General features: G+C 44.8%; 1 protein-coding gene across 3 annotated transcripts in view; it reads right to left on the bottom strand.

The window, feature by feature from the left end:
• Positions 1-22,595, bottom strand: part of AASDHPPT (aminoadipate-semialdehyde dehydrogenase-phosphopantetheinyl transferase) — a 259,279-nt gene that overhangs the window by 202,284 nt on the left and 34,400 nt on the right. For all 3 annotated transcript variants that reach the window (XM_086935251.1, XM_086935249.1, XM_086935250.1), the window contains exon 2: positions 15,859-16,084. In XM_086935251.1, the coding sequence (XP_086791377.1) occupies positions 15,859-16,084 (226 nt within the window). The remainder of the gene's footprint in view (positions 1-15,858; positions 16,085-22,595) is intronic.

Genomic DNA, 22,595 nt, shown 5'->3' on the forward strand with positions numbered 1-22,595 from the left:
CTGGCTGCACGACAGCTGGGGCAAGGTGGCGTACTCGCCCTTTGCTTTAGATATAGTATCCCTATATCTAACCCTAAAATGGACACCCGACTTCCTATCAGTCACTCCTATGGCAGGCCTTGACAATCCTGAAGGCAGAGTGCGTGGAATCGTGTGGATTGGGCTCTGGCACGAGCCGAGCCCGGTTGCAGCTTGCGGAACCAAGACCCAATGGCTGTTCCATGATAACGCGTACCATATCGGTAACTTCGGTATCGCGTTATCAAGACATGTCGAGTAAGGTGTCATACGAATCGGGATACTGACCCCTCACCAATGCTGGCGATGGGGTTAGCATTCCACCCTTCTAGAGGGACACGACATGTACGTAACTGTGAACCCCGGTTAAAGTTAACTGAAGCCTCAGCTCCACAAAATGGATGCTGCCACCACAGACACGAGTCTGACCTCCTGCTGCTGGGAGTCCTTCCAGCGAGGAGAGCTTGGACAAAGGGTTTCCTGTCCGGGGCGGTGCTCGCACCATCCCAGACAGGGTTTTGTGTATCCTGGGTAGGCAGGGCTTTACAGGAAGGTGACTGCGGAGTGGCACCCCGGTGCTCACTACGCATCTGCCGGCTAGAACCAGTTCCAGGGGCACACCAGCCCCTGACCTGGGGAAAGTCCGGCATGGGAGAGGGGTGTAACCACCCCCCTTCCTGGTCCCACCCCTAGGGCAGGACCTAGTCGCGTCCCCGCCCCTTTCTTTAGGATAAAGGCAGGAGCGGGGACCCTTCCAAATTAGATCATCTTTGAATCAAGAATACTTTCTACGAAAGGAACTCTCGACTCTTCTCAAGATTTCTCCCTTGTGGCTAAGGAGTAGTCACCCTGCATCCGCAGGCACCATCTAAGAACTCTGCGGTTTGCTGCAAGTCCTTCCTCAGGAATCCGACTGCCCAGCTCGACGAGAACCGGCTTCCCTGGCACCTCTGACCTCTACCCACATCGTCAGCTCAGCTGAGATCTGTGGGTGCGACGAGACCTCGAGGGACCGGCCATCTTCAGAACCTGCACGATTTCTTAAACCAGCACGACCGCCGAGGGATCCTCTGGTGAGTGCTTTGGGGTCCGAGAAGCCCCGACCCTGAGCAGCTCCAGCACCGAAGTGCGGCCTCCCAGCATCTCCACGATCTGCGTGGGGCCCTTCTGCTCTTGCCGCTCAACACGTTGTCTGGTTACTAGCCGCTGGCTTGTGACCTTCTTGACGACGCCCGACAACCAACGCTGCTGGTCTGGTTGCTCCAGACTGGCCTTTGCCCCCTTCTAAAAGAGGAGCACCCCGGACCCTCCTGGTCCACTCACGACGCCATTTTAGGCCCACCACGTGGCCCCGAATTTGCCAAGGCTTGTTGCCCCAATCCTGGGCCCAGCGACGCCGACAGCATCAACCTTCGTGGGACAGCTCGCACCTCCACCCTGGTCGCCGACAACGCCTCCTGGTCCGTGAGACTGCAGAGCCTAGCGTCGCCCACTCACCTAGTCGAGGTGACGATCATCCGGTGCCCTCCTGGTACCCTCTGACTACTGGCTAGTAGTTACGAACTTGGTCCCCTCTGCTTTCAGGTGTCATCCATCTCTGATCCAGGCTTGGATCTCTACGAACTATCTCCACTGGTCGCCGGCCAGCAACTCCTTCCTTCCGGCTCCTGGCTCGTCAGCGAGGACTCCCGACGTCTGTAAAGACTTGTGCAGCCGCAGCCCTTGGGCTAGGTAACTTCGGCATTTCGGTGCCCGCATAGCCTCCTTTGTTAAGGGTCCCAAGTCCCTATCGCTTCCGACTTGCCTTATCGGGTCCGCCCGAGACCACTAAACTTTCCGTGCCCTCGGGCACTTGTATTGATTGTGCACTTGAAGTATTTTCCTAAGAGTTTCGTTGTGTGCTTAGTACCCTGTCCTCATAAAGAGTACAGGGCTGTTGTGATTCTAATAAATACACTGTTTATTTTCATAACACTTGTGTGGTGTCCTTTCACTTGGTGTTCAAGGGGTATGTGATGGTATAACAGCTGGCTTAACACGCCCTCTAGAGTTTAGCCCGAAGACTGCTCGTATCCACGCTACTAGGATAGCTGGTCTAAGGTTGACTTACAACCAATCACCATAAGGGTCATTTGGACTGATGCATAGTGATCACTAGAATAGTGAGCACTGCATATCAGGCCAACTTCTCACACTATCTCCCTTATTGATGTTGTGGCAAAAGTCCTGGGCAGGGTGGTGCTCAATAGGCTAACAAGCAAGGACAGATGAACACAACGCTAATTCTGACGTTCAGTATGGGTTCAGGCAAGGTAGATTCACCACAGACCAGTGCCTCAACCTATAATTGATCATCAGCAAGTATACTATGGCCAGGACCGAATCTATCCATCTTCCCTTCATGGACGTGACGTCCGCATTTGACATGCTCAACCGGGCAAAACTCTGGAACTTGCTACTCACCTTGGGGGTTGATCCTACCCTTGTGTTCCTGTTGAGTGATTTACATCCTTGCACTTCAGCCTCGGTTTGACATTCCCCGCGTGGGGGTCGGCACACAAGTGTTTGGCATGAGCTGAGGGATGCAACAGGGTTGTATCCTTGCACCCTTTCTGTTCATGCTATATGTAAATAGTCTGGAGTGGGCCCTCTTGTCGGAGCTGACTGTCAGAAGGTGGGCTCTAGGCCACTACCTGTATTATTATATGCAGATGATGCAGACCTGATGGCAAGGACCGAAGTGGGGTTACATCTCTCTGTGAATATGTTTGTTAATTTCATGGCAACTTTGGAACACGCAGTTAATTTCATTAAATCACGTCATGGTGGTGGGCCCCAGAAATACCCACGCGAAAACATTTAAGGTGGGATCTAACACTCGAACTAAAGTCTCAGCATTCCTGTACCTTGCGGTGCTCTTTGACCATCAGAGCTAGTGGAAACCCAAGGTGAAATTAAAAAAAACTTAAGCTTTTAAAGACAACAGCTGCCATCCACAAATTTGTGCAGCGCTTGGGTTCACAACCTTCTTTAGTAATAACTAAGGTGTGCATGGGAAAGTGTATATCCAAGATGCTCTATGGAAGCGAAGTGTGGGGGTACACAAAAACTGACTGCAGAATAGTGTGGTATTGCAGGTTCTCCGAAGTGCCCCAGCATTACAGTACATGAGGAACTGGGAGTGCAGTATCTAGTCGATAAGGCCACTAATCTGTTGGATCAAATTGTGGTCAGCCAGGGAATTGCAGTTAAAAAAGGCGATTTTGAGAGACTGTCTGTCTATGGCGCATGATATGAAGATTCCCATAGCTTGGGTACCTTAAGGGCTTTCTGAGCAGCCCGGAGAGAGGACATATTTTCGAGCCCAGAATCGTGCTGAATTAAATGCACTATTTTTCAACAAAAGGCACCTATTAGGAAACAATTGAAGATCTTGAAACCTTTGGTAATGGTTTTTAGGTTTCGCCTGCGATGGCTGCGCATGCGCAGTCTCGCTGGCGAGATCTAATGAGATTGAGGGAGATTAACTAGCAGGCTTTAAGCCCTGCCCCTCTTTCCCATTGGCCGGCGTCACCTTTTAGGCTAAACGGTGGCCGGCCATTGGGAAAGAGGTCATGGTGACGTACTCTTTTCTCCGTCCCACTTGGACTGACTGCCCTGACTTTATGCTGGCGTAAAAGGTGTGTTATCTTTTTTATGGGTCCAAACAAAGGGCCCCATAAAGAAAAGAATACATCTTTTATGCCAGAAGGAAAGCAGGCTGAGGCTGTCCAAGTGGGACGGCAGAACTCACTGGTTATAGCTTTGTTTTATCTCGTCTCACTGGTTATAGCGTTGTTTCCTCTCCCAGGGCTTCTGGGGTGTTGTATATTTTTCCAATCCTTATGATTAAAAGTAGGCTACAGTTCACCCAACTCAGCAAGACAATCCCTCTCTGTGGCAATTAACTAATGTAAGCTGCCCATCTGCCATTTACTGCTTCTGTCTACGTCACGTCTGTGGTGAGTGTTCCCTGCACTCTCTGCCCGTCCCGTGAAACCTCGCTGCGCCATGTTACCCCCGAGCTTCTCTCATCTCGCCCCTCCCCCACACTACCATCACGCAGCCTAGTCCTAGAAGTTTGCCATACAGCTTACTGTGCTGAGTTTACTTTCTTTATGCATTAAAATGACACATTTAGGCAGTAAGGCAGGTTAGGTGGCAAACATATGCGTACATTTTCAGCTGCACAAATGGTCTTAGCGCACAGCATCAACACTGTTTTACACGTGATAACTCTTGCTGTGAGGAGTAACATACCAAAATGGTCTGTGAGCCCGATTTTTGACACAATATTGTTATAGGTGTTTCTTTAGTCTTTTCCCACCGAGGTTTCAGTGGCCGAGAGGCCGCGTGGTCCGTGGAGCAGCCAGCACTCCTGACTCTGGTCACTGGGGGAACATGCATCCAAGGCATGGGGAAGGGACATACCACACGCGCAAACCCCTACATTCTTCCTGAACTAGGGGTGATGAGGCTCCCTAGTCAAAGGGCTGTAGTGTAGCTGTCAGAGCAGGTCACACACGGCTGTGTCCTCCCTTTCCCCAAGTAAAAGCCCCGCCACACGCAAGGCCCGAGCATTACTCCACGCTGAGAAGGATTATCGTGATGAGGAGACCCCACCGCGGCTCTACTCTCGCGATCTCACCAGGCCCACTTACCCCGTGAGGCACGTGCTCCTGTCCAGCCGTGGCTCCCAGGCTGTAGCACAGTCCCAGAGGCTGGAGCCGTCGCAGCCCATCGAGCAGCAGCCCCGCACAGCCCCTCCTCGGATACACGCTCCAACGGGTTCCACCGCTCCGGCCCAGGGACGGAAAGAGGCGGATTATCTCTTCTCGAGCTTTCCATGTCTGCTGCCTCGGAGTGACCCGCACTATCTGCAACATGGCTTTTGGAGACATTAAGCCAGGCAGAGCGCTTTCTGCTGGAAACTCAATCTCACAATACAGTAGCGGATGCGGCTGGGATCTGTCACTGCTGACAGCCGTGCAGGGCACAGGCAGATACTCAACATACACTAAACATCCTCTGAGAATACCCTGCTGCAGAGCCACGACTTATAGCCAAAGCCTCCAGAGCACCAAACAACACAATGCACCCAACATCAAACTACACATTGCACTATACAAGCAGAAACAACCAACCGCACCAAACCACGCACAATATGCGTAGCATAAAGAATCAAACCACCCTAAAACACCACACTGTCATGAATACCAAATATCACCAACACACAACAAACCACACAGTGTACCAACAGCATCCTGCACTAAACAGCAGATCAAACGTAACACACCATGTAAACCCACAAGACTAAACAATATAGTGTACCAGGTTAAAACATACAGTCAAACAAAAATAGCAGTAACACAACACCAACCGACATGTTGTATTAAGATATATCTGAACAAACAATAATATGCTAAAAGGGAAAAAAACAAAATAAAACTCAGCACTAAACAACAGACAGAACAACTCGAACATGCGCTTTACTTAAAACATTAAAAGTAAAGCGCGGGTGCCGCAATTATACCAAAAGTAAAGAAGTAGAAAAAACATATATTTCTTTACTTTTGGTATAATCGTGGCACCCGTGCTTGACTTCTGATGTTTTTAGTAAAGCGTGGGTGCAGCGGCTGCTTGGCGAGCGCTTGTTCCTTTTCTCTTTCCATCAGGGGCCCCACTGTACCTTGAGTATTGCTGTTACTATAATCCAAACCGAAGCCAGGGGGTCCGTGCCTTCCTTGCACCGGGGCCTATGACACACTGGCCACAACTGCTGCTTTGGGCGTCTAGGTCTGTCCCCCCCCCCCCCTCCCACCCCATTTGCACGTAGCTCTCACTACTTGTGCTGTAGAGGCGAGTAGGAGGTGTTCAACATATCCAAAGCAGATAGCGCCTGCAGCCGGGTTCTAGGAGCTCAATATTTTATTTTGTTGGTCACGGGAAGCCCTCGAAGCACACATTATCAAGGACAGTTTGTTCCCAGCAGGGCTGTGTGTGTGTGTGGTGGTGATGCTGATCGTGAGGGGAGGGGGGTTGTTGCAGATTGATTTATTTCTGCGGCTGCAGAGGCGAGTGAACAGACAGTTAGCTCCCCTGCAGACATGAACTAATTACACACGATCCAGGGGGCATTTGTAGTCGTCGAATAGTTCAGATCAGATATCAATGTGACCCCAAGAGATCAGAATACAAATATTGGCTTCCTTGGCTGTGATCTGTGTAATCCAGGATCAGTCGCTTCTTCCCCCTGCACCCTCTTACCTCAAAAAGGCAAGTGCTAAGATTAATAAATCATCTTCTAAGCGCAACTAAGTATGTTGCAAAACCTGCACATTCAGAAATGAACATTTGGTACACTTGATTTACCCATTCATTCAAGGGATCGTAGGCTCCCTTCCCCAAACCCAGAATATCTGCCTTTCGGTCATCCAATCTGCTCTCTTCTACAGTATTAATCTATCTGTATTAATGGTGATCATATGGTAGTCCTAGCTGAGAGGCCAGGGAATGAATGGTCATGAAGCCTGAGCTCCCATTTAGCTTAGCACATCAATGTGCAGTGACGGGCAGTGTGAGTACTCAGTACTGCTGAATAGTCTGAAAAGCTTGTATTCTGTGTGAGAAGCCGGCACTGCTATGTAGCGTGAGGGGCTGGCACTTGTGAACGTGTAAGGATCAGTCACTGGTGAGCAGCGCGAGTGCCTCTTGCATGAGGGTAGTGTGAGGCACTGTTGGGCCGCGTAATAACCAGGGCTGTGCGGGTAGTGTTGTGAGGGTGGTTGGCTGGTGGGGGTTGTGAGATGAGTGAGAGGAAGGTTCTGGATGGCACAGTGAAAAGCTGGCACCAATGAACAATGCAGACGTTTGGCACTAGGGGTAGAGTGAGAAGTTGGCCCTAGCGGGTGAGTGAGAAGTCAGCATCGTAGACAATGGGGGAAGTGCCTCTGGAGTGTGAGTGAAGCAATGGCATGGGTGGGCTCTGTGAAAACATGGCATGGATGAAAAGTGTGTGAACTAGAATGAGATGGCGGGGCGAGGACCTGGCACTTGTGGGCAGTGCCCAGTGCTGCCTGGCCAGCCCCTCACGCTGCCTGGCTCTCAGACTTCTCTGCCTGTGATCAGTCCTGCGGCCTGATAGCTATTTCAGTCCCCTTGGTCCCTAGTCACTTCCCAGGTCGCTCATTAAAGCCAGTCTGGGCCCTTCCTTGGCAGCTTTGATCTTTTTCAGGTCTCACTGCCAGGAGCTGACACGAGGTGGTGTTTATTTGATATTTTCCGACTCAGACATTATGGTCTTCCTTTTTCCTGCTTTTGTCCTCAGTTCTTTCACGAGTGTCATCTATGGGGGCAGGAAGATGTGTCAGGACGGCACGGAGGCTTATCTTGCAAAGGGGCCGGGGCTAAACTTGGGCTTTGCAGTACATCTGACGAGTACATTGAGATAAGATATGGGGCACCAGAAAGCAGAGCTATCTCTCAAGGATAGAGGGAGGGAACTGAATACAGCCTCGGACAGCCGGGCTAGCTTTCAAGGGTGCAGAGAGGTAATAGCACCGAAGTCAGACAGCAGAGCTATCTCTCAAGGGCATAGAGCGATAAAAGCACCGGCGTCATACAGTAGAGGTATCTTTCAGAAAGAAGACAGCAGAGCTAACCCTCTGAGTACAAACAGCCTTCTGCTTTACACAGCAAAACCACCCCTAAAGGATAAGGAAAGATAAGAAGATGTAAATGTAAATGTAAATGTAGTTGAGCTTATATAGCGCACAGCTACCCGCAGTGGGTGTCCCGGCGCTTGCTTAGGGAACCCGTCCTGATATTCCCCTGTGTGATAGCCCCAGCAGGTATCCACAAGGTGAAAGTCAGGCATCCCGCCGCGAGGGGCCGTTGTGGAGATTAAGCAAGCTATTGCCCAGAGTCGCAGAGTGTGAACCCGTGAGTCGAGAAGGCACCGGAGCGAGAATTATCGAGTCCGTGGAATTTTTAGCCCAAGACCCGCCGAGGCGGGGAATTGAACCCTGGTCCAGGACCGATCTCAGCTTCCGGGTCTGCCGCCTCTAACCCCTGAGCCACATTTCTCCAGCTGCAGACAGCAGAGCTATCTCTCAAAGGTAACAGAGTCAGCATAATCAGGTCTCAAACAACAAAAGGTCCCTTTGACCCCACGTCCAGTGTACTCTGTACTCTGGATATGGAGTCATTGTATACCAATATCCCCCAAAATGACTCCATCCTCGTCATTCAGGACGTTCTCAACAAACGCCCTAGGCCCCATCGAATGCCAACTTTGTTTATCTTACAATTACTAGAGATATGGTTGACTAAAAATTACTTCCTGTTTGATGGCCAATATTTTGGCCAGATCAAAGGTACTTCCATGGGGGCAATTTTTGCCCCCAATTTGGCTATTCTGTACATGGACAGTCTGGAATGCGGACACATTCTGACGTCGACCAATCCCTTCCATAGTGGCATCACACTATGGAAGCGATACATCGACAACATCTTTATGATTTGGACCAACTTGGAAGAGTTACTCCCTTCATTCCTACATTGGCTCAACAGCAATTGCAGTGGTCTAACTTACACGTTTTCCACCAGTCACTCCAGTATTCCATTTTTAGACCTCAATATACAGAAGGATGGTCTTCTCATTAAGTATAGGAAGCCCACCGAAAAAAATACTCTTTTAAGTTACCTAACCCACCATCCACGTGCTCTTCGAGATTCATTACCATACTCCCAATTTCTCAGATTACGTAGAAATTGTTATCTGAAGGAGGATTACTTTAAGGAGGGAAAAACACTGAGCGCCAAGTTAAGGGCAAGAGGCTACCCACGTAAGCTAGTCCGTTCCTCCCTTAAACGTCCTTGGTACTGTCCCAGGGATGTGTTACTTGAACCAAAAACCCAGAGGACACAGAACCGGCTGGTTTGTGTCACCACCTTTTCACCTGCATCCAATTCCATAACCAAAAGTATCAAGAAACATTAGCCTGTGGTTAACGCGGGGCGACTCAAACTTGAGAAACCCCTCTTTGCCTTCAGGAAGTCCAAAGACATTAAGGACCATCTTGTACGTGCAGCATTGCCCATCCCAGACCAGAATGGCACACTGGATAACCTATGGGGAATTCCCCGTCTGACCGGGCATGTTAAGTGTGGCAATTGCTCAATGTGTGACACTACTATTGAGGGCAAAGACTTTGTTTTCAATGATGTTAAGCTTGTACGGAAACAATTTTCCAATTGTAAAAGTGTAAATGCCATATATGCCATCATCTTTCCATGATCAAAGATTTATATTGGGCAGACAACCAAGAAAGTGAGATTAAGAATGTGTCAACATAGGAGCAGGATACGCTGTAAGACTCTAAATGCTCCTTTGGTGGACCACTTCATTGAATTTTCACACACTGAGATGGACTTCAAGTGCACAATCATCTCTCTGATCAGGTTGCCACCCGGTTGGGTGGACCTACAACGTCTCCTGAATAAGGAAGAACTTCATTGGATCCTGAAGACTAAAAGCTTTCACAGTGGCCTTAACAGGATGGAGGACTGGACTTCATTGATCTGAATGCCAAAACTATAATTTGCTTTGCTACTGTACATTTAAATAATGGGATGTTCTCTTGTACTAGGTCTTGCCTTGCAATAATGGTCATAGTCACACTGCCATTGGCTACATGTCACTTCTGTGTCCTTTTTCCCATCCCTACTCATCACTTGCACCACTTAGTAATGGCCGATCTTTTCACCTCAGTAACCGTGCTAATATGGCCGCCATTTTCAATCCGTAAATCTATTGGTTCTACCGATAACATGTGACTTGGAATGGCCCCTTTTCCGGCATTACCACGGCTTCTCTCTGATCGTGAGGTTTTTCCCACGACTCACAAGGACCCCCATTGAGGACCTGTGCTCCTACCTGATATGGTAAGCGTATCTCACCCCCTGTCCGCTCCCACATCGCTATACCCCTCTTGTGTCTAGCGAGCTTATCATTATTCACTGTCTTGCAGAATCGCCCGACATTGTGATACCGCAACAGCGGTTCCCGGGTAAGCTAACACTCTTTAGAGCACGCATGCTGTTAACATCATACCACTCGCACCATTCCTAAATCCCTTGTCTTATTTATCCTGTAGGATTGGTAATTTGCAATAATTCATTATCGTTACTACTGAGCCTAATTCGGCGTCCCCTGGTAAGATTTGCTCATTCGAGCAATTGCATGTCTGAGGTCCACCCTCCCCGGCCTCGTATCTCACCCGATATGTCACCTTAGTAATTTTCTGTCCTCCGGCCGTTTCAATCCTAATTTATAATCATTGCGAATTAACTAATCTCTGCGCGTCAATGGTACCCCCTCACCTCTTGATGCAACCCAACGTTTGCACGTTCAGTTGGGTAACTGGTACTTGCACCGTTACCGTCACTTACTTCCTATCGCCCTTCGCCTCCCTATTCACTTTCCAATTTTTGTATGCATAGACACTAACGGGCTTTAATCACGATAGGGTTGTAATTACTTCTCTAATAGGCCGCGCACACTCTCTAGGTCGCATATACTTTTGACCACACGTGCACGTTTTTGCAGGACTTGCATGACAGTGGTCTAACATGGCTTGACTTGCTTATGTGCATTGTATGGTTAACATGCTTATATATCTTCTTAATCTGTTCCTTGTTTCCCTTTCCCCCCTTAACTGTTTATATTGGCAAAATAACCCCACAGTGTGGGTACTATTCATATCTGTGTCACTAGGCAATTTATTGTTGTCCTGAGGATGAACCTTGTATTTTAATTGGGTTCGAAACGTTGTCGACCGACATACACTAAATGCATAACTACTTTGTGTTATACTACTTGCATATGTGTATAATTTGTATTGTCTGTGTATGATTTATGATATTCAGACCGCCACAATTTGCCTATAAATTCCCTTGTCTGTTTTCCCTTGAGTGTGTTAGTTGGGCACCAGCTGGTGTCCCACTTGTATCACACTGATTTTTATAAGTATTCTATTCATTGGAAATTAAACTGTCCGGCTGTACACAAAATATAGAACTATTTAGTCTATATTTATTTTGGATTCATTGTTTCTTGTCTTGGGACCATTGTCTCTGTTGACCCAATAGAATCTGGACATAATCCAGGCCCTGTCTTTCAAAGTTACATAGAGCTCCCAGTCGCGACCTGAGGAAACAGAGCCGGTCCTCGAGAACACAAAGATCTAGAAGGTTTCAGTATGAGGGTAGAGTTTGCACATATCAAGTGGGGTTCTTTATCAAACAGCAGAGATACCGCACGCTCACGGTCAAAGGTCACAAAGACCAAGCAGGTGTCAGACAGCAGAGAAGTCCAGCTGTTCCAGTATCGGACAACGGGGCTAGCCATATGGGAAACCTATATATTAAACAAGCATTGGCATAGCCAATAGGTTTTGCCTTTGAGACCTTATAAGTGTTTAGTTATCCAGCACAATATCCTTGTTTAAATAATCAGTCGTGTGTTAATGTTCCGAAAAGGATAATTGTAAGCATTCCCTCATAGATCAGTGAATGGTGCATTTGTGATGTGCAGATCACTTGCATTTAACAAGCATTAAAAATGCAATAGATATTGCCTTTCATTAAGTTAAAGCCATTTGCTTTGCTATACAATACCATTAGCAAAGCAAATGGCTTTATCATAATTAAAAGCGAGACCTATTGCATTTTCAATGCTTGTTCTGTTGCTGTACCTGGTATGGAACCAGAGTTGTACAGTTTGGAGAATGACAGGGACAGGTTTTTAATGGCCAAATGCAGACTCAATATGATACACCATCTTCTGGCCTTTCCAAAGGGCTGGAGCCCCACAGGCACCTTCGGGTCCCTGGGGTGCAACTCTAAGTCTTCTCAAAACACTCTTCACTTTACTTTATTCTGTCAATATTTTACAGGCCCGAGGAACATGTTTATTAAACCTTTATTGAGATCTGTGAATTTTAATCAAGCTCGCACAGGCCTGTTGTTTTTGCAACTTCTATCTGAATTTCATGTTATTTTTTATGTGTGTTGTTTTCTTAAAGCTGCTACAAGAGCAGAGGTTCCATGTCTGAGCTACAGTACAATTGTTCTCGTCCCCTCTTTTTATTACATGACCAACTGTGTGACTATGTTTCTCTTGAGTTGCCGCCCAAATTTAGCAAATGTAGTAATTTATAGGTTTTGAACATTGTATTTATTTACTGTACTTGTTTTTACTTTTGTTTTTATGATTATCATCTAACTGAACAAAGTCTAATTGAAATTGAACACTGCAACATCCTGTTGGTTGCTTTAAACCCGCTCTTTCACTAATTCAAATTGATGGGAAAAATACTGTACGCATGTTGTACAACTAAAAGGAGATTTTAAAGAGCACATGTCTGCACCAACAAGGAACACCAGCTTGCCCTTCTCCAGTCCTCTCTGAGACTTCAAGTGTTGCAGAATCGAAATTTGCCTAGCGTAGTAACGGTAAGTTTCAATTCTATTAAGGACACGGAGGCGAGGATTATGCTTTTCTCTCTTCGTTGTTTATTCACATAACACCACACAGCAGCCAGAAAAGCATCAAAACTTGAAAAAAAATTTGTATTCCAAACACAGGAATCATCAGAAAAACATCATAATAACACTTTTATAACTACAAATCCCATCAGACCAACATTAGGCAGTCCTTTCTTAGTGTCCATAAATCCCAATATAAGGCGTCCATCTTGTGAACTCCTCCTCTTTACAGGGAAGGTGGGAGTGAACTGCAGAGATTTTGATTTAAACATTCCCACACGGAAGAAGGCATGGAGGCGAGTGGTTTAGTCATTTGCAGGTAGCACTTAACCAGAGCTTACTACTCCTGCTCAGATGTCAGATCCTGTCCAGTGATCTCTTGCACTCTAGCATTATAGATGCATTTTAACAGCATCTGATAACGCGCTCGAGCAGCATATCGTAGCTGTATTTTTGATTGATGCCTACATCACATTCCTTGTACGGCAATAAGGTACTAACAGTGCAGTCCCCCTCATAATAATTCTATGTGTAGTAATCTTATGTATATTAGAAACTGCAGTTTTACATTGAAGTGGGATTTTATTTGCTCTCGAAGACGTTCAAAACCCACCCAGTCTGCTTTTCAAAAGTGTACATATCACGGACGGTCTCCCTTTTAGGAACAGGAAATGGCATCGTTGATGTTGCCCTTTGCCTAAAGTGATTTACATGTTTGGTGGCCTAGTCTTTTAACCCTTCTGGGGGTTAGGAAGATGGATGGTCGTAGGGTGCAGTAGGGGCTGTTGGTAGTTGGTAGTTTGGCAGACTGTCCTGTCTATGCCAATAATGTAATTCTAGCTCAAGGGCTTTGTTTCACAAACTCCTATTAGCGTTTATTATTGCACACTGCTTTTAAAGCTTACATGGTATAGTAAGAGTTTTTATTATTGTTGTAGGGTTCTATCTTCATATAATGAACAGGTCATAGATGTATTAAAAGCGGACAATCTAAACATGAGCTAGGCAAGGTGATAAAGTGCCTCATCCCAGCGAGTTAGGGCTCCCTCACAGAGGATAGGGTTGAAAGTCTGAGGTCTCTAGGAGCTAAGGATGTCCTAATCTGATGAAAATATACCTTTGCTCTTTCCCAGTCTTTGTGCCAGGAGGAATCTGTTACGGTGAGCATTTTTTTTGCTTGAAGGGCACCCATGCGAGTTGGCAATTTCTATTCACAATGTGCAAAGCAAAAGAGTGCACCTTTTGGCTGTTTGGTAGATATGATCTTCACATTAAGCAATTAAGGTGCGCCACTAGAAAAACGGATGGGTGTAGCTTCCGTCTCACAATTTGCTTACTCACATTTCCATAATAGGTCACGAATGTCCCTCTAACAGAGTATGCACACTGCTATGATGATTAAGGCATATTATTATTGCATACCAGAACAGATCGGATATCTGGCATTTGCCAGTTAGAGAGTTCATTGTTTAGGAGTGGAAAATGCGTCTGCGGCTAGTATTATTCTCCACAGAGTCCTTCTCTACAGCCCACAGGGTGGAAAAGATGGGTCTAAGGCTATACATTGTAAAGGACTTGGACCAGTTGCCAATTACTATCTCACTAATGGATGCTTGTGGGTGGCTTTGGGTTCTCGAACAAAGCTATTCTCAAAAAGTGTCTGTCTTCTAGCCAATAAGGGAGAGGGCCTAAGTTTTTAAGCACACTCAGGCACTGATGTATTCTTAAAAATTCAGTCCACTGTTCTGTAGAGGAGCCGTAATAATTGTGTAAACACAAAAAAGACCTGCCCCAAGAAAAATTGTGTTAAGTGATTGAGTTGTGAAAGGTGAAACTAACAATGAGGCACAAGAATGATATTGAATATATCGCACAAGTGTTTTTCTTAAGGTCTCAGGTTTTTTTAATTTTACCTCTTCATCAAATTATAAAGAATGAATGTACACTTGGATATTTCCACACAAATTTTCTTGGGGGATCCTATGGCAATGGCACAGTTAACGAACGCAAGTCAGACCTATAGATGCCATACTCCATAGGAACTGGGATTAATGTATTGAATCACTCTCCTTTTGGACGGGGCCTTGTAAAATCAAGTTAAAAGGCCATTGGGAAGAGTTGCTGTAGACTTGTAGTAGTTCCAGCTCTGTTTTTCATCTTGCACTGCTAACTACGTTCTGTGATCTTAAAATAGGAAAAGATGAACTACGCTGGGCTGGTAAATGCTGTTAAAAATACCTATAAAGCAGAGTGAAATTTGAAAGCATAAAAATGTCAATATTAGTGTTAATGGAGGAGCATTGCAAATGGTTTATCATGGACCTAAATTTACAAACTTTACTAAGGATTCTGTATGGTCCCGTTATTTGCCAACTGTGTCCACTGGGGGGAACAGCGTTTACACCGCAACTTTAACAACGCAGTACCTTTACGACGCAACCATTACAACGTAAGTCATTACAACGACTTGCGCTGGGGGGCGCTCTAGGATAGGGAATAGTTTTAATTTACTATCCAACACCTTCCCTACTATCCATGGGGACTGGAGTTGGAATAGTAAATTAAACTATTCACTATCCAGTGCGCCCCAACGCAAGTCGTTGTAACGACTTGCGTTGTAAAAGTTGCGTCGGAAAGGCAAGCGTTGTTAAAGCATGCGTTGTAACAACGTACATCCGTCCACTGGCGGACTCTGAGCGGAGGAGGACCATGCGGTAAGTCGTGAGGGGGTGACACCATGCGTTACCCGCACCGGGTGACACCAACCCTAGTGACGCCACTGACCTACCTCCAGCACAGTCGGAAGATGCATCATCTAATAAAAACACTAAGACTGAAATGATCGTGGGAGTGGCAAATGTATGAGCATGAAGGAAAGCCATTGAATCAGGAGCAGAGAAGAAAATCACATAACAAAGCTAACCAATCTTAAACAAGGGGTTGACCCAAACACCATTCTAGGTATATGATTTGTACTGAAAACAACAGGTCTTGCCAGCAGACAGCTGAGACCTCAAAAAGATACAGTACATAGTATGGCAATATGCATACTCAAGTCTGCAGTACTACCCTTCGCTACATAAAAAGTACAAGGGATATCAAATGGCAGATTTCAATGCATAATGTAATAACATTCTAGAACTAACAGCACCAGATAATGTTTTTGTTCCCTCTGAATACATTTTGATAAATACAATTGTGTGTTGTGGTTATTTAAAATATATATTCAGAAACAGCACTGAGTTACATTACCTGGAAAATCCGTTTTCATAACATCTATGCCAACCTGAAGGCTATGCTCAGCTGCCAGAACTGCATAGTCCCCTTGATGAGAGACATTGAAACTGAAATTTGGGAACGTGCTGCAGACATCATTTCCAAGAAATGGTTTTCCTTTTACTGTTCGTTGCAAGACAATTTTATCCCATGGTATATTCAGCTTTTCTGCAATCACCTTCCTTATCAATAGCCGACCAGCCTAAGAAATGAGACAGATTAAACAATTAGAGCATAAGAGATATTTATGTACTGGATCACTGTGGTTCTGTTTTAACCACAAAATATTTTGTGTCTAACAAAATTTGATTCAAAATCATATCAGTAACTGACTCTTTCTTAGAAATATAATCTGTGAAAGGTCTCCAAACTGAAAACATACATTCTGTCTTCCTCGTACTCCAAAACAGTAAAATCATTCCTTTTCAGTTGTCCTGATTGTGCCCACCATCCAAAACCCAGCGGTGATTACTGTATTGTGTTTTATTAGTAAGTATATAGCAAGTTCTTAGCATATGCTTGGGCAAATCACTTTCTGGAGGGTCAAGTTTTTAAAATTACCATTTTTTAATCTTTTGTGTATATCCATTTTAGGTCCTTTGTTTTGTTTGTTTAGGAATAGATTTTAAATAATATCCTCATGTTATATTAACTGCACATGAAAATTAAGTCTGCTTGAATGTACTCATGTTATTCTGTATGGATCAAGTTTTCGTTTATGGTGAATGTTTTGAATAAAAACAAAGTTTCATAGAAGTTGATAACTTCACTTTTCCTTTATTGTTTTTAAACAATAGGCAATGTTTCACAGAATGTATGTTAGTGAAAGACAGTCATTGTTTATTCTTAAAATGTTCAACAATGTTCAGATGCAATACATAACTAAAGACTGTGGTGAGAAAGAGAAAACCTTTCTACCAGCAGCTACTTCATGCCACAGACGCGAGACAGAGGTCCATACAGAACTGTAATAACCTTCCATCACTAAAGACTACAGGTTTGCACACCTAGGCTTTAGCCAACGAGCGTATCTGCCTGCCTGTCCATGTAGACAACAATAGCAACAAATGTTGTTACTTTGCTGAACATTGGTTCTAATTTTCAGAAGAGGCATGCCGGTTTGAACCGGCTCTGAAACTTGAAGTAGACCACTTTTTCGTGCTAAATGTTGCTTAGTGATCCTAGAGATATATGGGCAACGTTGGAGATATTAATATAAAGAAAACTTTATGGTGTCACCACAATGTTACAATATTTTTCATTATTCATCCTTCTGACAAGTATCGTTCTTACTATTTTGCTTAATTTTATAATAGTTACTATTTATGGTGTATGCACTAAAATAAGTCTTGAAAATATAATCTTGGTTTTCTAGTGGTCTTGAGTGTGCCTTTCTGTGACAAAAGAAGGTTTAGCCTCCACTAACTATCCCTGTAAAATATCACAGAATTGACTGTTACCTAGAACACATCTTACTCAAGTAATGCTCAAGGTGGTTGCTGTCGAATCGGCTATCTGTCAGGATATTGAACTGAACGTCTGTCAGAAGGACAGTTGTGCAGCTTAAAGGACTCAACTGGACTTCTTTTCTGCTTGTTGCTCTGCTGCCTGCAGGTCCCTGACTCTGCTGAAGGGGAGCTGGACTCTGCCTTCCCTCAAAGTGATCTCCATGGGCTTGCTTGCTTGCTGCCTGTTATCTGCAGTCTCAGGGACACAAAATTCTTCTTGCAATTCTGCTGGTGCTGCTAGACTCTGCCCTCTGAGAGTCCTACATTTACCTGAGATGTCTTCTCCAAGAGTGGTGGTTACTGCCTGGCCTGGATGTATATCTCACCAAACCAGAAATCTCATTTCTAACACATTTTGAAGAGAGTAGAAGTGTAATAATACATTATTTAAATTGTATTCAGTGTCTGCATGAGTATTGAGAATGTGCTTTGAGATATGGTTATGTTTGAATTTTTTGATTTTTTACAATTAATATTTCAAAATTGGTGCTTTTATCAATTTAATATACGTTTGTATCCTGTGTTTTATATGTAATAGTCAATGGGCCCAATTATGACGTTGGCGCATTGGCGCCGGCTCAACACTAGCTCCTCTGAGCCAAAGCCACGAAAGGGCACCCGACCGTATTACAAGTTGAAAATGTGCAACTCGTCATACAGTCAGTGGTCCTTGGCGGTTCCCATGGTGGTGCCTTGAAAAAAGGCACTGCCATGGGAACGGCCAAAAAGTTCCAGCACGGCATGGACAGTGGCATCCATGGCGTGCTGGAACTTCGGGGAATACAAACAGGGGGGCAGACCTTGTGCCCCCTGAATGTATCCCCATGGCGTGGGAGACATGGGGCCCCCATTGTTCTTGTACCGCCAGCTTTTTCCTGGCAGGGCTCTGCCAAAAAAAGGCTGGAGGTGCAAGAACTCAAAATATGCTGAGAAGCACTGCGCCAGTCCCTGTTCAGCATAATGCATTGTTGCGCTCCTGCGCAACCGCCAGGGAATGGCTGTTCACTGGCTCAGCAGGCGGTCAACGGCTGAAACGACTTTGTAAGTCATAATCGGCAAAACGCGGTACCGCCACTCCAGGGACTCCTGCGCCACCGCGAATCTGGCGGTCGCAAGACTGGCAGACCGTAATCAGGCTTAACATTTTTAGTAAAATTAAGTATCCTCCTATTTAATTATTTTTTCCTTTATTTTGCTGAATTACGAAACAAATACTTATATTTTTTTTCTCGAAAATACAGATAGTTGATGTTTTATTTTTGCTAGCAATGCACTTTCAAATAGTGTATTTTTTAAGAACTTATTAAATGTATCTAGTAAGATTTAAATATGTTTTATATTATTTTACAGTCATATTGGAACTACCTTTTTAAGGAGATTTTTTTTATTCTATTATTTTTGTAGTTCATATTTTAGTAATTTACTTTTTATATATGTAAACTGTATATCTGGGTTATAGGTATTTTGTCCTCAATATTTTGTAGGTCAATATTTTTGTTATCAGTATTTAGGATTACAACCACCAAAATAGAACCATTTGGGGGCATTGTGTGAGTTTGAAGTTGAGGTGATTTGGGCAACTAGCATGTGGTGATGCACTGAATGTAAAAATATTCGAAGCCACTCATACTACTACTAAATTGATTGCAGGTGCATTGTTGTCATAGGTGTGATTAACCGGTGCTTGACTTTGCAACTACTCTCTTGGGCTCAATATTGGGGCTCACACTTGACGACTCTATTGTTTGTATTCTGTGAGATAAGGCCCAGCCCATTTGGATGTAGAGAAGTGGTAGCAGTGAAATGTGTGTAGGAAGTTGTGATGAAAGCCATACCCATAGAAGAAAACCTGCCTGTAAGTGAGTACTGGAACGGATTCAGTAGTGAGAGTGACACCACCACTAGTAATACGATCACTTTATGAAATGTACCGAGAGGAGAATCTTATATATTTAGGGTGAGTTGAGTCATATTTTGGATGCAAGGCAATTATATTCTGTTCTTCTATGTTCCAGGTGATTGTTGTTTTTTCCATATTTTTGTTTGTTAGTCTGCAGGGAAGTATGAATTATTAGGAAAGTGCCATTGTTAATCTGTTGTTTCTACTTTGGTGTAAAGTTAAACACTGGACACTAAGGAAATTAGTCCATGTCCTTGGTTAGCTGTGCTAGAAATGTAAGGTGCGATGAAGGATATCCGTCTTGCTACAGGCGGTCTCTACATGGCTTTGACAGCAGAAGAGATATAGTCATATTGGCACTTCTGGCAGCAGCATTCTAGATTGATAGAGACTACTGATATAATCAAGGAATAACATCAGTAGATCAGGGATGCTGTTGAGGCCTGGACCTATGCATGTAACCCAAGTAAAGAAAGATATGTTCTCAATTTTGAAAACTATTTTCATCACATTGTAGGCTTAGCATTGGCATTAGAACTTAAGAGTCCATAATCACATCCTATTTCTTTTGCTTCTGTCAAAGTGTTAGGAGCCATCCCATCTCCTTAGGCCATATTGTGGCCTGGTTATAGGGTCTCCAAAGTCTTCTAGGGAAATTCAGCTTTTAAAGAATTTCATTTCAGGTGAGGTTGTAGCATCCACGTGCCTACAGTATGTTGGCATTCAGTGTGTCCAAAGTCTTTCAAGCTGGCAATTTTTCCAGTTTTCGAATAATCTGGGCATCAATGTAGTTGTAGCAGATACGCTTAAATGTGTAGGCAAAATCACTAAGTGGGGGAGCTATACAGTGAAGAAAAGAGCTGAGACTGTTGATCCTTGGGGGACACCTACTGTTGGATTCAACCCTCTCGGCAGGGTCACCCCAAACATTTTGCCTTTACACCTTACATTTTATGAATTTCGTTTTGTTGGTATAAGGACTCTGTGCACTTTGCCACTGCTAACCAGTGCTAAAGTGCCTGTGCGCTCTTATTAAAACATGGTACATTTGGCTAACATGTGATTGGCATATTGCATTTAATTGTAACTCCTTAGTATACTGTACTACATGTACCCATACTACCAGTAGGTTTGAGCTCTCGTGCCACACACTTAAGTAGCACTTTTAAATATGTCTCAGGCCAGCCTTTGCACCCTGTAGTGCAGTTTTAAAACTGCCAATTGATTGCCAGGAATGAAACCTTCCTTTTTAAAACATAAAGGTAAGGCCTCAACCAGCCTACAGGACAGGGTGCACTGAATTAGAAGTAGAGCGTGTGTTTTTAAGTTTTTCAAGGCCTGGTAGGGAAAAACTCTTAAAATTGCTTTCTCCCGTTGGATACAATTAGGTTACCTTATTACATTTAATAAGTGTCAACGCTTGACTGGGAACAGATAGGAATGTGAAGTTTGGACTCTAATGAATTGCAATTTAACATCCTCTTTAATGGTAAAGTCAGATTTTAATTCACAATTCTGAAAATACCAATTGACTAAGAATAGCTTGGCAGTTGGTCTTGTGTAATACTCTCAGATAGTGAAACAAAGGAACCATTTTGCTGTGATGGGTGGGGGGGAAGCTGTTCCCTGCCCCACTTATACCTTAAAGGACAGGCTCTAGGACACACACAAAGGAATCGTGGAAGGGCAAGGAAGGAGCTTTCAAGAACCAGATATGAGGGTAGCCTAGACGTTTCCCTCACTTCAAAGGCTGTCACCAGGTATAAATATTTCACCCTTAGAGCAAATTGTCAGTACACTCCAGTACCTGTGGACATTACAGAAGGAGGACTGTCTTGATGCACATGGGACTGCCATGATGCTTGAGGCCTGCCATATTCCCCAGAGGACTGCCCCGCTGTTACCAGAGGACTCCCCAGCTGCTTGAGACCTGCCTTGGTACTCAGATATCTGCCCTTCTGCTTGAGCTGCCCTGCTACCTGCTACAGAAGACTGGACTTGCTCCATTCAGCTCAGTCTAACGTGAGTGACTCCAAGGGCCAGTTTACAGATATCCTGTTCTGAGCTACAGGGACACAAGAAGTTCCAGGGGCATCTCTGCAACTCCCCAGATGAACTGATGCAACTGAACCAGAGAGTTCCGAATCCCCAAGATGTGCCTCCCCAGGTTCTGTATCCTTTGCTGACATTAGTTGTGCTCCTCCTGTGAACAAAGGTGAAGTCCTGACGTTTTAGGATCTTTACAACCGTGAATTGGCCCTTTCTCTCCATGACACAGCCACCTACAATTACCACCAGAGCAAGCTCTGGTGAACCAGACTACTCATGCTACATCATTTGCCAGCGACAACCTGCAATGCAAGATCTGCACTTCGAGCAACAGCAACTACAGCGCCTGTGGTGATCGCAACGCGAAGCACCAGCAATGAACGTCTGCGACGTCTGACGGATCTTTGCGCTGCAACGACAACACATCCACAACACCAGGTCTACTTCGACGACCATCCACAAAGCTTTCCCCTCGACCGTGAACTGGATTGTTTGCGCCGGACTTTCAGAACTTAAGTATTTCATCAGAACTAATCTGGTCCCTGTATCCAGCCCACGCTCCATCGTTGTTAGCGTGAACTTGTCACACAGTTACCTTTACAAAATCCTCTAACTTCAGTCACAGAAAAAAAAGCAAATGTAGGAAAACAAACAGTCTTTTGACCTCGGTCTCTGGAAGCCAGGTAAATGTGACATGGTAACAAGATTTAAAGGTATCCTTCTTGCTCAATCACTATGTGAGCAAGCAGAACACCAGTTGTCAGCTCGACAGAATGGGCAAGTAGGCCCTAAAAATAGCTTGTCCTGATTAAATCTGGCTCACCATAGTGAATGAGGGAGTGGATTTTTCGAGCCCTGACAGTTTACCAAGAGATAACCCCCTCTGTATACATATTCCACAACTTAAAAGTGGAGGATGAAACATTCACATCCTCTGGATTACCTCTGTATTGGATGTGAACATCTTATACTAAACAGTAAGAGTGAAAATCCTACAAGTAAGAGCATCAGGAGTTTCTTTTTTGAAAATAACCCCAGGAATTGAGGGATAACCTTCCCTTGAATCCCAATGTGTTACTGTTTTTTACTTTGTGTGATGACTAGAATGCACAGTGTGCTGAAATCACACAATGAAAGTGAAAACAGACAGCATCATTAGGTATCAATTGGTTTCACTTTTATCAGTTCTTGGTGGCAAATGGCAGCCCTACAGGGACCATTCCAGGCAGTAGAGGTATTGTTTAAAAGGGGGCAAG

Source organism: Lissotriton vulgaris, chromosome 8 (assembly GCF_964263255.1).
Source record: "Lissotriton vulgaris chromosome 8, aLisVul1.2, whole genome shotgun sequence".
In the NCBI taxonomy this organism is placed as follows: Eukaryota; Metazoa; Chordata; class Amphibia; order Caudata; family Salamandridae; genus Lissotriton; species Lissotriton vulgaris.